The following is a 15,991-nucleotide window of genomic DNA, read 5'->3' on the forward strand; positions in this document are numbered from 1 at the left end:
TTGTATGTATGTATGTATGTATGTATGTATGTATGTATGTATGTATGTATGTATGTATGCATGTATGTATGCATGTATGTATTTATGTAAGTTTAATGGCAAAATGTTTAGGATTAAAATCCAGACAAAATTATGAAAGGAATGAATTGATTGGTGTGCATAAAAATAATAAAACAGTTTCCTAAAGTGGGTTGAGGCAGATTTTCATCTTCCATTAGTTCGCTACTTTTATTTTTTAACTTATTTTCCATCATAACTAAAATCAAAATTCATTGATAGATTTTGCATTTCAATAAAAAATATTTCTGCTTTTAGAAGATATGGCATTTACACTAAAATCTTAAGAAGATATGGCATTTACACTAAAACTAGTCAACGTTTCAACAGAAAAGAAAAAAAAATCAGATAATTAAATATAAATAATATATATAAATATTTATTTGCATTCACACTAGCATAATTAATATACTAAGCATGCCAAACAAATCAAAAGATCATTTTTCTTCAAGAAAGCTTAAATTATTTTTGTAATAGTTATAAAAACCTAAAACTGGACTGGCAACTGGGAAATTTTAAATTCAATAGAAACCAAGAATACTAGTGTTAACAAAGTTCTAAAATTGGCTTTTTCTGAAAACATTAGCAAACGCCATATCAATCTTCAATTTCTAATAGAGAAAAAAAACCTTAACAATATAAAGTTCTACCTGACTGCAGATTGTAAGTTACTTAATATAACGTGAGTTTATCAGAACATATAAGGAATTGGTAATAGAAATTATTAAGTATTTCCTTGTTTTTTTTTGTGATGGTAATAAAAATATTCTTTGGAAAACTAAGAACCTTAAATATGCTGAAAAACCTATGTAAAAATTTTGCCAAAAACAGATTTAAAAAATATCCTATGCAACTCTACAAGAACGCTTTCTATAATTTCTGGTTAAGATCATTGTACAGAAATATGTACTTGATGTAAATTCCTCCTTCAAAACTATATTTACTGATTAAGATTTCAAATTTCAAAATACGACTACTTTATTTCGAGTTTATAATGAATAATTTTACTTCTTATCATCTATGTTGATGAGGTAGCAACATCTATGCTGATGAGTTAGCAACATATATAATGCTGATGAGGTAGCAACATATATAATGCTGATGAGGTAGCAACATATATAATGCTGATGAGGTAGCGACATATATAATGCTGATGAGGTAGCAACATATATAATGCTGATGAGGTAGCAACATATATAATGATGATGAGGTAGCAACATATATAATGGTTTTAAGGTAACAGTTATGCAAATAAATAAAAAACTCTTATATCTAAAAATTAATTTTAATTTTAGTATATTGTGTATTTTAGTTACAATGTTAATTTAGGAAACTTAAATATATGTTAAGACCGCATTCAAAAATAACCTTTCTATGAAATAGAAAGCTCATATAATTGAGCATCGTTTTCAATCTAAATGACCAATGATTTAACCAATGATATATATATACATACATATATATATATATATATTATATGTGTATATATGTATGTATATTTATAAATATATATATATATATATATATATATATATATATATATATATATATATATATATATATATATATAATATTTATAATTTAAAAAAAAAAAGTAATTGATCTCACTAAAAAACAATAATATAATTATGGCACAACCTTAAAAGTATTATTATTGATTATGACAAAATCCAAAAACTAAGTATCAAACCTAATTTTGTAATATAGTTTTTATAATCAGTATCTAGGATAATAACAACTATTCAGGACTACTATAGGACAACTAACAAAGACTACTCTACAACTCCTAAATTTTTTCATTATGCAACCATTAAAATACACTAAACATTTTCAATAAATATAACTTTACAATATATATATATGATCATAAAAAGATTAAAATATATTTTTATTTGGTCCAAAATGATAAATTAGATCTTCTAGAGTGTGGTCTGGTGAAGTGAAAGAATCTCCATCATGTCCATTTCGAGTGCATCTGAAACGATTGTCGTTAATTAGATTAACATTTATAGCAGATAACCATATACCAAGAGATACATCTTCTCCCTTAATTAAAAAGCAATGCTATTAATAAAAATGACTAAAATTATGAATACAAATGACTTTTTTCTCTATAATTTAATATTATATTAACATAAATAACAAAAAAAATTAAAAAACTATAAAAATTGCACTTGATAAATCTTGAGACGAAACTTATTGTAAAATATCCAGTCCACAATATCTTTTGATAATAAATAACCAGATCCACATGGAAATGGTGGATAAGTCAACGATATAAAGTCATGCTCAGCCCACTTGCCGTGTTGATCCAAAGCAAAATTCAGTCTAAAGCTGAAAAAAAACGAAAAATTAAACTCTAATTTTGAAACCACCACAAAAATAAAAAAAAATTTATTACCTTCCAAAAACAATATTATTTTTTCCATTTTGTAAAGTATACTTCAACATCTATGAAATAACAAATTTTACATAACAAGGAAAAAAAAAAGTAATATAACATAGAATAAAATCTAACAAATACAAGAATATTGTAATTATACTAATATAATTATCATCAGACTTGACAACAATTAAAAAGATATACCTGTATTATTGCAGTCACATTAATGAAGCAATCATCATCAGACTTTAAAAAAAAACTGAATTCTTTTGTTGAAAGCCTAAAGCAAGTAATATATATATAAAAATTGTGTGTATATACATATATGTATGCATTTTACATATATATATATATATATATATATATATATATATATATATATATATATATATATATATATATATATATATATTTGTTATTTCACCTCCCCAAGGCCCAGAAGGCCACTACAGATAAGGAGGCTACTTAATTGTGGTTATAACCCTCTCTCAACTCTATAACTCCGAAACACGAACCTCGACGAACAAGGCGGCTGCGCAGAGAAACAAGTTGAGCACGGTGCTACCAGGGACGTGGTGGGGATCGAACTCGGAACCTCTTGCTTATAAAGCAAGCGCTCTACCACTACACCACTACCGCATATATATATATATATATATATATATATATATATATATATATATATATATATATATATATATACATATATATATATATATATATATATATATATATATATATACATATATATATATATATATACATATATATATATATATATATATATATATATATATATATATATATATATATATATTTAAACAACTTCAAAAAGTATTCTACACAATAGAGTGCTCAATGTTCTCAAAGAACAGAGCAATTATATATTAGTAGAAAATCATTTAACAAAAATTTTTTTCCATTTTACACTGTGTTTCATCAACAAAGATTCATCAGAAATGAATCATTTCATCAACAAAGATTCATTTCTGAAAAATTTTTGTTTATGAAACACAGTGTAAAATGGAAAAAAATTTTTGTTAAGTGATTTTCTACTAATATATATATATATATATATATATATATATATATATATATATATATATATATATATATATATATATATATACACTAAAACTTTTTTTTTAATGTTTAAGCAGAAAAGATTTTGATTTTTGAAATCAATATAAAATTCTGGTACTTTTGAGACCCAGGTTGATATACTTTTGAAGAAAAAAAAAATCACTGATATATAAGAGCTGGTGTGTTGGTCATGGAAACCTTTTTCAAAAATTAAATAAAACCAATGACTTTTCAAACCAAAGTTCATCTGTTTTTATATTGGAAACTGGAGTTACCCAAAAGTCACATCCCTATATACATATATATATATATACATATATATATATATACATATATATATACATGCATATATATATATACATATATATATATATGCATATATATATACATATATATATATGCAGGGCTGTCCCGAGGGGGGGGGGGGTGTAGGGGGTGTCACACCCCCCCAAAGCTGTTATTTGTGCATGTCAGTTGACATATTTGTACATTAAGTATTTGAGTTGGCATTGATGCCAACTTGTACATTTAGTGTTTGAGTTTTGTTAAATATTTTTTTAAATAAAAAATGTAAATTTCATATTAATATATTATATACTTTTTGATATTTACGACTTTCGGGAATGAAATAGGGTATCATTTTGGGGACGTTAAAAAATTTACTTTTTAGGCATATCAATCCCATAAAGAACTGCGGTCTTTAAAAGCACAACGAATTGCACTTGATGTTTTGTTTTCTTGAGTTTTAAAATATCTAAATTTCTGTTACACGATTTCTTGAATGAGTAATATAGGGGCAAAACGTAAAAGATTTAAAGTTGAATGTCTAAAATGTGACAGTATATTTAATAACGATTTTAAAAAACAACACCAAGAAAAAGTACATAATGGGATATCAGTAAATATAAAACACGTTGGTGCTCCCGAAAATCCTTTTCAAAGTGCAGTTAAAACTTCCAAAGTTGCAGGGAAACGAGAATCGGTATGTACCTGGTTTAATGTAATATTAAGTTCAACGATAATTATGCTAATAAATTTGTAGAATAATTTAAAACATCTGAGTTTTAATTTAAGTTAAAATGTAACATTTAAGAAATCAATCAATCCATTATGTATTTTTTAACAAATCAATTAATCCTTTATGCATTTTTTAACAAATCAATTAATCCTTTATGCATTTTTTAACAAATCAATCAATCCATTATGTATTTTTTAAGAAATCAATCTATTATGTATTTTTTAACAAATCCCTTATGTATTCTGAATAAAGATCACTTATTCAAGGATAAAAATAGTAAAATCGTTTTTAAAAAATTAAAAGCATTTATTTTAAAACTTCTTTTGGATTAATTTAATTGAACTTATTAAGCTTTTTTAATTAAAGTTATTTCCTTATAACTTGCAATTTATTATTTTTTTAGTTAAAGATATAAGTTACTTGTTGATTTAGAATTGAAATATTTGGTATATTTATATGATATAAAGTATAATATAATTTAATATAATTTAATATAATTTAGAACCATGAAACATGTCATTCTAAAATGTTAGAGGAGGATTTATTTCAAGAGAATTCAATTCAAATGTCTCCAATAGATGAACCTGACATACAAAATGATGAAGTCAATTGGTTATCGTGCGCTGGTCAGTTAGAAAATATTGTCACAGACTTAAGCAAGTGTGGTACCATTTTGTCTAAATTAAAATCTGAGACATTTCCAAATCCTGTGATATTCTTATTGAAAAGCATTCAGGTCATTAGTAGAATAAAAGCAAATATTTTATCGGAACAAATCTCTAAATCACCTGAAAGTTCCAAACCAATTAATAATATTATTGATAACATAATTAATCATGATCCAGGCAGTTGTGATTCGGTTGCTTCAGCATCTCAGCGTCAATACCTTATTGCTTTAGGGCTACATCAGCCAAAATTAACTAAATATCCAGTTAATACTACAGTTAACAACATTAAACAGCATAGTTTTAATTCTAAATGGTACAATGAATATCCATTATTAGAATATAGTATTGTGACAGATTCTGCATACTGTTTTGTATGTACTTTATTTTCAAATGGTCCAGGAAGATCTTATCAAGATTCAGCATGGGTAAAACCTGGTATTCGTCAATGGCATAAAATGAAAAGCTGTAGAGTTAAAAAATTAGGTAAATTACAGCAACATTTTTCTTGTTTTTCTCATAAAGCAGCGTTACATGATTATTATCAATTTATGACAACTGAAAATCATATTGATATAATTTTAAACATATCAAATAGAAAAGAAGCAATTAAGTTAAAACAAGAAAAAGATTTCAATAAACAAATTGTAGTTATATTATTTGATATTGCTAGAACATTATCACGACAAGGATTAGCATTTCAAGTTGATGGTGACGAAAGTGGAGGAAATTTTATGCAATTTGTTCAATTACTCTCTAGGCATAATCCCTTATTGAAACGCTGGATGGAGGAGTCTTCTTTAGGATCACATAAAGTTACTTACTTAGGTCCATGATCTCAAAATGAATTTATTGAACTATTAGCTAAAGAAACACGTAAAATAATAATAAAAGAGATACATGAAGCAGACATTTATTCAGTATCTGCTGATACTACACCAAATATATCAAATCAGGATCGCTTATCAGTATGTGTCCGATATGTTAATAGTCAAGGCAAATCTGTTGAGCAACTTTTGGGAATCGAAAAAGGAAACGATAAAACTGGTTCGGGTACAGCATCACAAATAGTCAACATTTTAGAAAGTAATTTATTAAATCCGGAGTTAATACCCTTTCAATCCTATGATTTTGCAAGTAATATGTCAGGGAAATTTAATGGAACCCATGTTAAACTTTCTGAACTTTTTGGTTACAAAATTATATTTATACCATGCCAAGCCCATCGGTTGAACACGTTTTTAGAACATAGTTGTGATGCTAGTAGTATAATTGGAAGTACTATTGATATATTAGAAAATCTCTATGTCTTTTTTTCCTCAAGTAATAAAAGATATGGTTTGCTTAATGAGAAAATTTCCAAAATTGAAAATGCGTTACAATTAAGAAACTTGTCAAAAAACCAGGTGGACAGCTCGTGCTGAAAGTGTTAAAGCTGTATGGAATTCATTAGAAGCTGTTGTTGAAAGCCTTGATGAAATTCTATTATTAAACGAATGTTTTGATAAAGGAACAAGATCAAAAGCGCTTGCTCTTCGAAAACAAACACTTTCTTTTGATTTTATTGTTTCTATATCTTTCATGAAGAACATTATGTACAAACTAAAGTATCTTACTGAAACTCTTGAGGCAAAAAATTTGTCTATAATTGATGCAATAACTTTAATTGACAGCACAATGAAAATTTTAGCACCAATCAACTCTGATGATTATGCAATGAACAATTTCATCAATAGTGCTAAAGAGTTTGCCACCTTACTTGGAATAGACTCTGAAGCTGATTTTCGAAACCATCTTGTAGAAGATTAGCTCCTAAACGATTCGATTGTAATTCTACAACACAAACAGAATTTACAATGAATTTATTTTATAGAAAAGAGTTTAAAATAGTTCTTGATACCATTTTAAAACTAACAAATGAAAATTTAAAAACATGTATTTCTTCTATTGAACCATTATATCTATTGTTTTCTCAACCATTTAATAAACTTAATATTTCATTGGGTAATGTACAAAAATCTATTTCAATAATTCCACCAGGCAGTCAAGGTGCAAATCTTCAAGATTATGACTTAATATTATTTAATATGTTAAAAGAAGACAAAACATCATTTAATTCTTTAATGGAAAAATCAGAAGAAGTAAAGCATGTGCTAATCAAATTTGTCGTTTAGCCTTGACTTCTCTGGTTACTGTTGCAACAAATGAAAGAACATTCAGTAAACTAAAATTGGTAAAAACACATCTTAGATCAACAATAGCTGATGAGAGATTGAATTCTTTAGTGTTATTGGGTGTAGAAAAAGATATTGTTCACCAGTTGGATATAAATAAAATAGCACATCAATTGTCAATTTTAAAAAACCGGCGTATAAAAATTTAACAAGTTTATAGAAATTATTATAAAATTTTATTGCTAACGTCAAGAAATATTGTTTAGATATTATATAATTTTAATAATCTTCTTTTAATAAATAGTATTACAGTATTAAAACTGTATTTTGACATCATAATATACGCCCATTTCATATATGATTATTACTCCAATGCTCAGTAGGCCAGAATATTTTTTCCGTGGTCGAAAGTCCCAAAAAAGTGAATTCTTCAAACATTTTCTTTCTTTTATTATTAAAACATAAGTACTTTACTCTACTCAAAAATATTTGGCATTGTATATTTATAATTTTTTGACCTACAAGTTCAGAAAGTTTAACATGGGTTCCATTAAATTTCCCTGAAATTACTTGCAAAATCATAGCTTGCCTTAGGCAAGCTCGCTATAACCATTCACAATGGTTTTAAAAATGTCAAATTTTCGCTTATTTTATTTTAAAACTTATCCTCAAAATCTAAGTAACTGTACAATGCATTGTACAGTTACGTAGATTTCAACAAGTTTTTTCGAAAAAATGAACGAAAAATTGTCAATTTTAAAACCATTAAGAATAGTTGATGAATAGTTTTCAGTGTTGTGTTAATGTACAGTGTACATTAACACAACACTCAAAACATCGAATCGATGCATGTAATGACGATAACCCAAGCTCTAAACTTTGCGAGTCCGTTGGACGGATCAGAGCTTTATCGAAGTTGTTTAATGATCTAGGAGTACAGAATTTAGAGGGTCAGAGACCCCCAAAACCTAAAAAGTAAGTGTATTTAAAAAAAGGCCAAGTATTTCACTGTTTTCGAGCGTTACAAATTTTTTTTTTTGAGTTGGCATTTACAGGAGTTTCACCCCCCCCCCCTAATAATTTGGTTCGGGACGGCCCTGTATATATGCATATATATATACATATATATATACATATACATACATATATATATATATATATATATATATATAAATATATATATATACATATATGTATATATATGTATATGAATATATATATATACATATATGCATATATATACATATATATATACATAAACATGTATATATACATATATATGTATATATATATATATATATATATGTGTGTAAATATATATATATATATATATGTATATATATATATATATATATATATATATATATATATATATATATATGTATATATATATACACACACACACACACTTATATATATATATATAAATATATATATATACATATATATATATATATCTATATATATATATATATATATATATATATACATATGTATATATATATATATATATATATATATATATATATATATATATATATATATATATATATATATATATATATATATATATATATATATATATGTACATACATATATATATATATATATATATATATATAGATTGTTGCATTTGGGAAGTACGGAAGGATAAAAATGATTCTTACGCCTACGTCACTATTAATTACTTTTGACTTTCGCCCAACATTTGCGTGTTGTCAGAAAGTTAAAACCATTAATTTAATTACAAATTAATCGTTTTTTAAAAAAACCGCAAAAAACGCAAATTTAATTGACCAGAATGTTTTTAAAAACATTCTGAATGTTTTTACCAATATAAACAATGTTTTTATTTTAATTTTTTTTTATAAAATATTTTTATTTTTATTTCTTTTAATAAAATGTTTTTACTTTTATTTTTTTTACTGTAAATCATGCGTGGAGTGTTGCTACATCGACTATTTTATAGCCTGACTCGCAACAAAGTGCTGCTACATCGACTGACAAATAGCCTGACCCGCAACGGAGTGCTGCTATATCGACTGACAAATAGCCTGACTCGCAACGGAGTGCTGCTACATCTGCTATCTTTTAGCCTGACTCGCAAGGGAGTGCTGCTACATCGACTATGGGTTTGGTTGGGGCAGGCAGTCTATCAATTAATAAAAAAAAAAAATTCCGGTCTTGCATTTTAATTTTTACTTTTTGTCAACAAAATACAGAAAAAACTTTCTGACAATATATAAGAGTTCTATATATAAATAAATAAATATATATATATATATATATATATATTATATATATATATATATATATATATATATATATATATATGTATATATATATACAAGTCTCGGTGGGAGTAAATTACCGCGAAAGCAGAGAAAAGCTCTCCTAAAACGACCATGGCAAGCAAGACGAGCTGCTCCTGTAAACAGCTTCATACAAGAGCTTTTGGTTTTTGCACTCTTTGTTTGTTCATTGAAAAAATGGCTTATTAAATACAAAATTTGGTTTTATACTTGTTACAAGTGTATGTTTGTAATGTTAATGCTTCAAGAATATATAAATAACAAGCGTCATTGAAATAAAGGTTTGTAATGTTTATAAAAAAAATTTATATTTTATTATTGTAATAGAATGCAGGGATTTTAAGAATTATTACAACAATATAAAATTCTACAATAAAAGTGAATGATATATTAAAGTAATTAATATAAAAAATATATAATTCATTACATTAAATAAAAATTGCTACAGTTGATTCTCAATATCTCGACTACTCAATATCTTGAACTTTATTTCCAGTCCCTTGTGCACTTGTTTGAGTTAAAATCTTCTGGATATCTCAAACTTTTTTTCCGGTCCCCTAAGAGTTCAAGATATCAAGAGTCAACTGTATGCAATAATTTAGAGTGTAATTCTTTTATTTCTTATCAATTTTATAATAATTTAATAATTAATAATTTTATATTTTATCAATATAATTTGAGTGTAATAATTTTATATTAATATTGATATTAATAGACCAATCTAATAAAAAATATTTGCATTTAAATTGGCGCTTTTTTTAATTTTTTAATTATTGTACTTTTTATTTACAACGACTGTGTCTTTTAAAAAGCATTGCAGTTTATAATGCAATTAACTTTTTTTTATTTTTATAAAAATGACTAAAAACTTGTGCTTTTTATTTAAACTATAATGATAATTATACTTTTGACAGAAAAATTTATACTTTGCAAGAACCAAAAATTGCTCCCAAAAACCATTTTAGAGGAGTGTGAGCAAGAGTGAGAAGCTCTCACTTCCTGCCGAGGCCTATATATATATATATATATATATATATATATATATATATATATATATATATATATATATATATATATATATATATATATATATATATATATATATATATATATATATATATATATATATATATATATATATGAATGTTTCTTGAGTATTTTAACATTCTTTGTTTGTTTGTAGTTTCAAAGAAAAATGTTAGATTTTTTAAAATTTTAACATAATGTTAGATTATGTATGTACAAATATATTTAAAAAAAGTTTATATACATTATTTATCATCTACATCGACTGAGAGTTTGAGATAAGGCAGCAACCTTTTCTTTCATTATTCTTCGTTTTTTTTATTTTTCTGTAAAAAGTGTATGCTACAAAAATACAAAACTAGTAAGCATAAATGCATGCTTAGGTTAGCAGTGTAACATACTGAAATAGCCTGGTGCCGGGGGCTTCAGTACATACATTGACTTTCTTATAGCCTGCTCAGGGTTTGGAATGAGGAGGCAATCTTTTCTTTCATGCTATAAAGATAAGCAAAATGAGTAAACAATTGCTATATGCTATATCTATGTACGCTTTAGTACATATTTAGATATATATATATTTTATTTTAATTCACTTCCAACAAGGCTGCCAGCAACCGCTATTAAATTGAGAGTTACTAGGGTAAAAAATAATAGTTGACAAAAGACTTATAAAGTTGTAGGTTGTATGAGTCAGGAAAACATAGATGGGAGAGAGTTCCAAAGGGTTGAAAACATGCAGGGAAAAAAAAAAACGAATAAAAGTTTTTAGAGCATGCAGAATACAAATAAAGTAAATGAATGAGACTGAATGATGAGTCAAACAAGAATAAGTCTTAGTCGATGGAACTAGAGATGACTCCTTTGAGCAGCCATCATAATAGTACTTGAAAAGAGAAAGTAATGCAACTTTACAACGATGGGAAAGAGGCTCAAGCTTTGCAAATAGGGCCAGTCCACCTACATTTATAATGCATTTTTGTACCTTGTCTTGAAGAAAAAGAGCATCATTAGAAGAACCAGCCCAAATATGACAAAAGTATGCCAAACAGGGGCAGATAAGATATTTTTAGAGGTAGAGAATGGAATCACGAGAGAGAAAATGGCAAGCATGATAAAGAGAAGCAACCTTTATTTATGATAAAGAGAAGCAACCTTACTTACTGATGTTTACATATACATGTTTACATATATAGATTATTTTAAAATATTATATAAGTATATACTTTTAAATACTATTATTTGCATACTAAGGTAATAAAAGATTATATTACCATTTGGTTCTATTGAATAAAAACGTTTAGCAATTGCTTGAAACTTTTTTAAAAAGTTAAACAAAATCATATATTTAAAGGTCAGTAGTAAACGATTATCTAAGAAGACGTAAAGAAGAGGACTAAGTAAGAGGGTTGCAATTTACTACTCTTTGTTATTCAATAATTCCCAACTTAAATATTAATTCCCAACTTAACTATTCCCAACTATTCGTCAACGACTGCTTAAAGCTACAGATGACAATCTAGAGCCACTTTATAAAACAGCTCTTACGATGGAATTGGCCACCGAAGATGCCCTTAATTTGACAACAAACATGACAACTACTACCACGCTACCAACTTTTGCAGTAAGTCATAAACTTACCAAATCTCTCTGTTTTTGGTGCGGTAATGATCCACATCCAAAAACCAAATGCCCTGCAAGAAACTCTACATGTACACATTGTCATAGAAAGGGCCACTGGGCAACTGTCTGTCTTTCTAAGAAAGAAAACAAAACTTACACCAAAGCAGCTGTTGTTAAAGAATATAACGAAAAGGATGATAACACAATAATATCTACAGTCATAGCAACAATTGACTCACCTGATAGACTAATTAACGTCGCCATAAACGAAAATCTGACATATGCACTGTTAGATACTGGGTCCCACAAAACTTTTATTACCTCAGAATTTCTTCGACAAGCTTATCTAGCCTCCCCTAATTTAAAAGTTTCATTAACAATAGAAACTGATGCCTCCAACTCAGCACTCGGAGGAACACTATTACAACTTGGTAGGCCCGTTGCCTTCTTTTCAAGAACATTAACTAATGCCGAAAGGAAGCATGCAATATCTTCAATCTAATTTAAAAATGAATAAAGTACCAAAAACTATAAAACACAAAAAACCATCATCATCACCAAGTTCTCTAAACCTATCATTCACTAATATTCGTGGTCTTCAAAGTAACTTTTCTTCTGTTGAGTCTTATCTCTTGCAAAGTTCACCAGACCTACTTGCTCTTTGTGAGACTAATTTGAGTTCGGCTGTCTCATCTTGTGATCTTAGTGTTGATGGTTATCTTCCTCTGATTCGTAAAGACTCCAATAGTCACATGCTTGGCCTGGGCATTTACATTCGTAAGAATTCACCTGTTTGTCGTGAAACTAGGTTTGAATCCACAGACTATTCTTTCATGTGCTTTCGTTTAGCACCACTTCACTCTATTGCCTTTCTCTTTGTTCTATATTGATCTCCTTCATCTCAAGACTGTACTCTTTTTGATGTTATTTCTGATCATATTGACCAAGCCCTCTCTCTTTATCCATCAGCTAATATAGTTGTTGTCGGTGACTTTAATGCTCACCACTCTGAATGGCTTGGCTCTAGTGTCACTGACTCTGCAGGCATTAAAGCCCACAACTTTTGCCTTTCTCAATCCCTAACTCAAATAGTCAACTTTCCAACTTGCTTTCCTGACAACCCTAATCATTTACCTTCTCTACTCGACTTATGTCTTGTTTCTGATCCTAGTCAGTGCTCAGTTTCTCCACATTCACCCTTAGGTGCTTCTGATCACAGTTTGATCTCTTTAAAACTAATATCTCATTCTTCTTCATCACCTGAATACCCCTACTATCGAACCTCTTACAACTACAGTAAAGCTGACTGGGATTCTTTCCGTGATTTTCTTCGTGATGGCCCTTGGGTAGAAATCTTTCAACTTTCTGTCGACAAATGTGCTTCTTATATAACTTCGTGGATTCAGGCTGGCATGGAATCTTTTATTCCCTCTCGACGATTCCAGGTCAAGCCTCACTCTCCTCCATGGTTTTCCTCACACTGTGCTGCTGCGATTGCCAATCGAAACCGTTTCTTCCATATTTATCAGCAAAACAATTCTCCAGAAAACAGACGTCTGTTTATTACTGCTAGAAACAACTGTAAAAAGGTTTTGTCCAACGCCAAAACCCGCTATTCTCAGATCATGAAATCTCGTATCTCATCTCAAAAATTAGGCTCTCATGACTTCTGGAGAATCTTTAATAATATCAATAATAAGGGCAAATCTATAATTCCACCTCTCTTGTATGGTTCAGACTTTGTCACCTCACCTAAAGACAAAGCCGAACTGTTTGCTAAAAACTTTTCATCAATACCATCTCTTGATTCCACTAATTGCGTTCTACCTGATATTGCCAACAAACAGGTTGATTCATTGCTTGACATTCATATCACTTCAGCATCTGTATCTAAAGTGATTTCCTGTCTAGACTCTTCTACAGCTTGTGGCCCAGACAACATACCTGTTATTGTCTTTCAGAAGTGTTCTCCAGAGCTGTCGTCTATACTCTCAAAACTATTCAACAAGTGCTTATCAGAGTCTTGTTTTCCAGCCTGCTGGAAAGCCGCATCTGTTATCCCTATCTTCAAAAATTCTGGGGAGCGATCTGATTCGTCTAACTACCGTCCCATAAGTCTTCTTCCTATCATAAGCAAGGTTTTTGAATCTTTAATTAACAAACACTTAATTTCTCATCTTGAATCTAATAACTTACTTTCTGACCATCAATATGGATTTCGATCTTCTCGTTCTACAGCTGATTTGCTAACAGTAATAACTGACAGGTTTTATCGTGCATTAGATGAAGGTGGAGAGGTTAAGGCCATCGCTCTTGACATTTCAAAAGCGTTTGATAAAGTTTGGCATGCTGGTCTTCTCCATAAGCTTTCTTCTTATGGTGTATCCGGCAACATCTTTAAGATCATTGAATCCTTCCTTTCCAATCGTAGCATAAAAGTTGTCCTCGATGGACAACACTCTTCTTCTTATTCTGTAACTTCAGGGGTTCCTCAAGGTTCTATCCTTGGCCCTATACTCTTTTTAATTTACATTAACGATCTTCCAGATATTCTCACATCTAAGGTGGCATTGTTTGCTGATGATACTACCATTTATTCTTGTCGTGATAAGAAACCAACACCCTCTGATTGCCTGGAGGGGGCATTTGAGCTTGAAAAGGATCTCACTTCTGCTACAGCATGGGGCTCACAGTGGCTGGTGAACTTTAATTCAGATAAAACTCAATTTTTTTCAGCCAATCGTTATCGCAATAATTTAGATCTTCCTATATTTATGAACGGTGATGTACTCGATGAGTCACCTACTCTTCATCTTCTAGGATTAACTCTTACTTCCAATCTTTCTTGGAAACCATATATCAAATCGGTTGCAAAATTAGCATCTGCTAAGGTTGCATCTCTTTATCGAGCTCGCCACTTTCTTACTCTGGATTCTATTCTCTACCTCTATAAATCTCAAATCCGGCCTTGTATGGAATACTGTTGCCATATCTGGGGCGGATCTTCTAATGATGCCCTTTCTCTTTTAGACAAGGTGCAAAAACGCATTGTAAACATAGTTGGACCTGCTCTTGCAGCCAACCTTCAACCATTATCACATCGTCGTAATGTTGCTTCTCTTTCTCTTTTCTACAAATACTATAATGGGCACTGCTCGAAAGAGCTAACGTCTCTTGTGCCATCTACTAAAATTCATTCTCGTGTTACTCGTCATTCAATTAAGTGTCATCCTTTTTCTGTGACTGTTCCTAAGTGCTCCAAAAACGCTTATTCGTCTAGTTTTTTTCCTCGAACATCAGCTCTTTGGAATTCGCTTCCTTCATCTTGCTTTCCTGATTCATATAATTTGCAATCTTTTAAATCGTCCGTCAATCGTTATCTTGCTCTACAATCTTCATCTTTTCTCTTACAGTAACTTCCAACTTTAATTAGTGGCTGCTTGCAGCCTTGTTGGAAGCGAAGATGTTTAAAAAAAAAAAAAAAAAAAAAATAGTTGAAAAAGAAGCGACTGCCATAGTGGAGTGCTGTAGTGCAGAAGATGGAGGCATCTGATTAACTCAGTACCATATATTAATATAATAACCGACCAAAGATTCATTTCCCTTATTTTAAATAAACAGAGTGCAACAAAAATCAAAAATGAAAAATTAAC

At 28.9% G+C, this 15,991-nt stretch overlaps 1 protein-coding gene across 1 annotated transcript in view; it reads right to left on the reverse strand.

Moving 5' to 3' along the window:
* Positions 1-1,841: 1,841 nt before the first annotated feature.
* Positions 1,842-15,991, reverse strand: part of LOC136072095 (UDP-GalNAc:beta-1,3-N-acetylgalactosaminyltransferase 2-like) — a 42,167-nt gene continuing 28,017 nt past the window's right edge. Inside the window, exons 10-13 of the mRNA XM_065820358.1 lie at positions 2,645-2,720; positions 2,459-2,508; positions 2,232-2,391; positions 1,842-2,103 (exon numbers count right to left, since the gene is read on the reverse strand). Of these exons, the coding sequence (XP_065676430.1) occupies positions 1,933-2,103; positions 2,232-2,391; positions 2,459-2,508; positions 2,645-2,720 (457 nt within the window). The 3' untranslated portion in view covers positions 1,842-1,932. The remainder of the gene's footprint in view (positions 2,104-2,231; positions 2,392-2,458; positions 2,509-2,644; positions 2,721-15,991) is intronic.

Source organism: Hydra vulgaris, chromosome 15 (assembly GCF_038396675.1).
Source record: "Hydra vulgaris chromosome 15, alternate assembly HydraT2T_AEP".
Taxonomy (NCBI): domain Eukaryota; kingdom Metazoa; phylum Cnidaria; class Hydrozoa; order Anthoathecata; family Hydridae; genus Hydra; species Hydra vulgaris.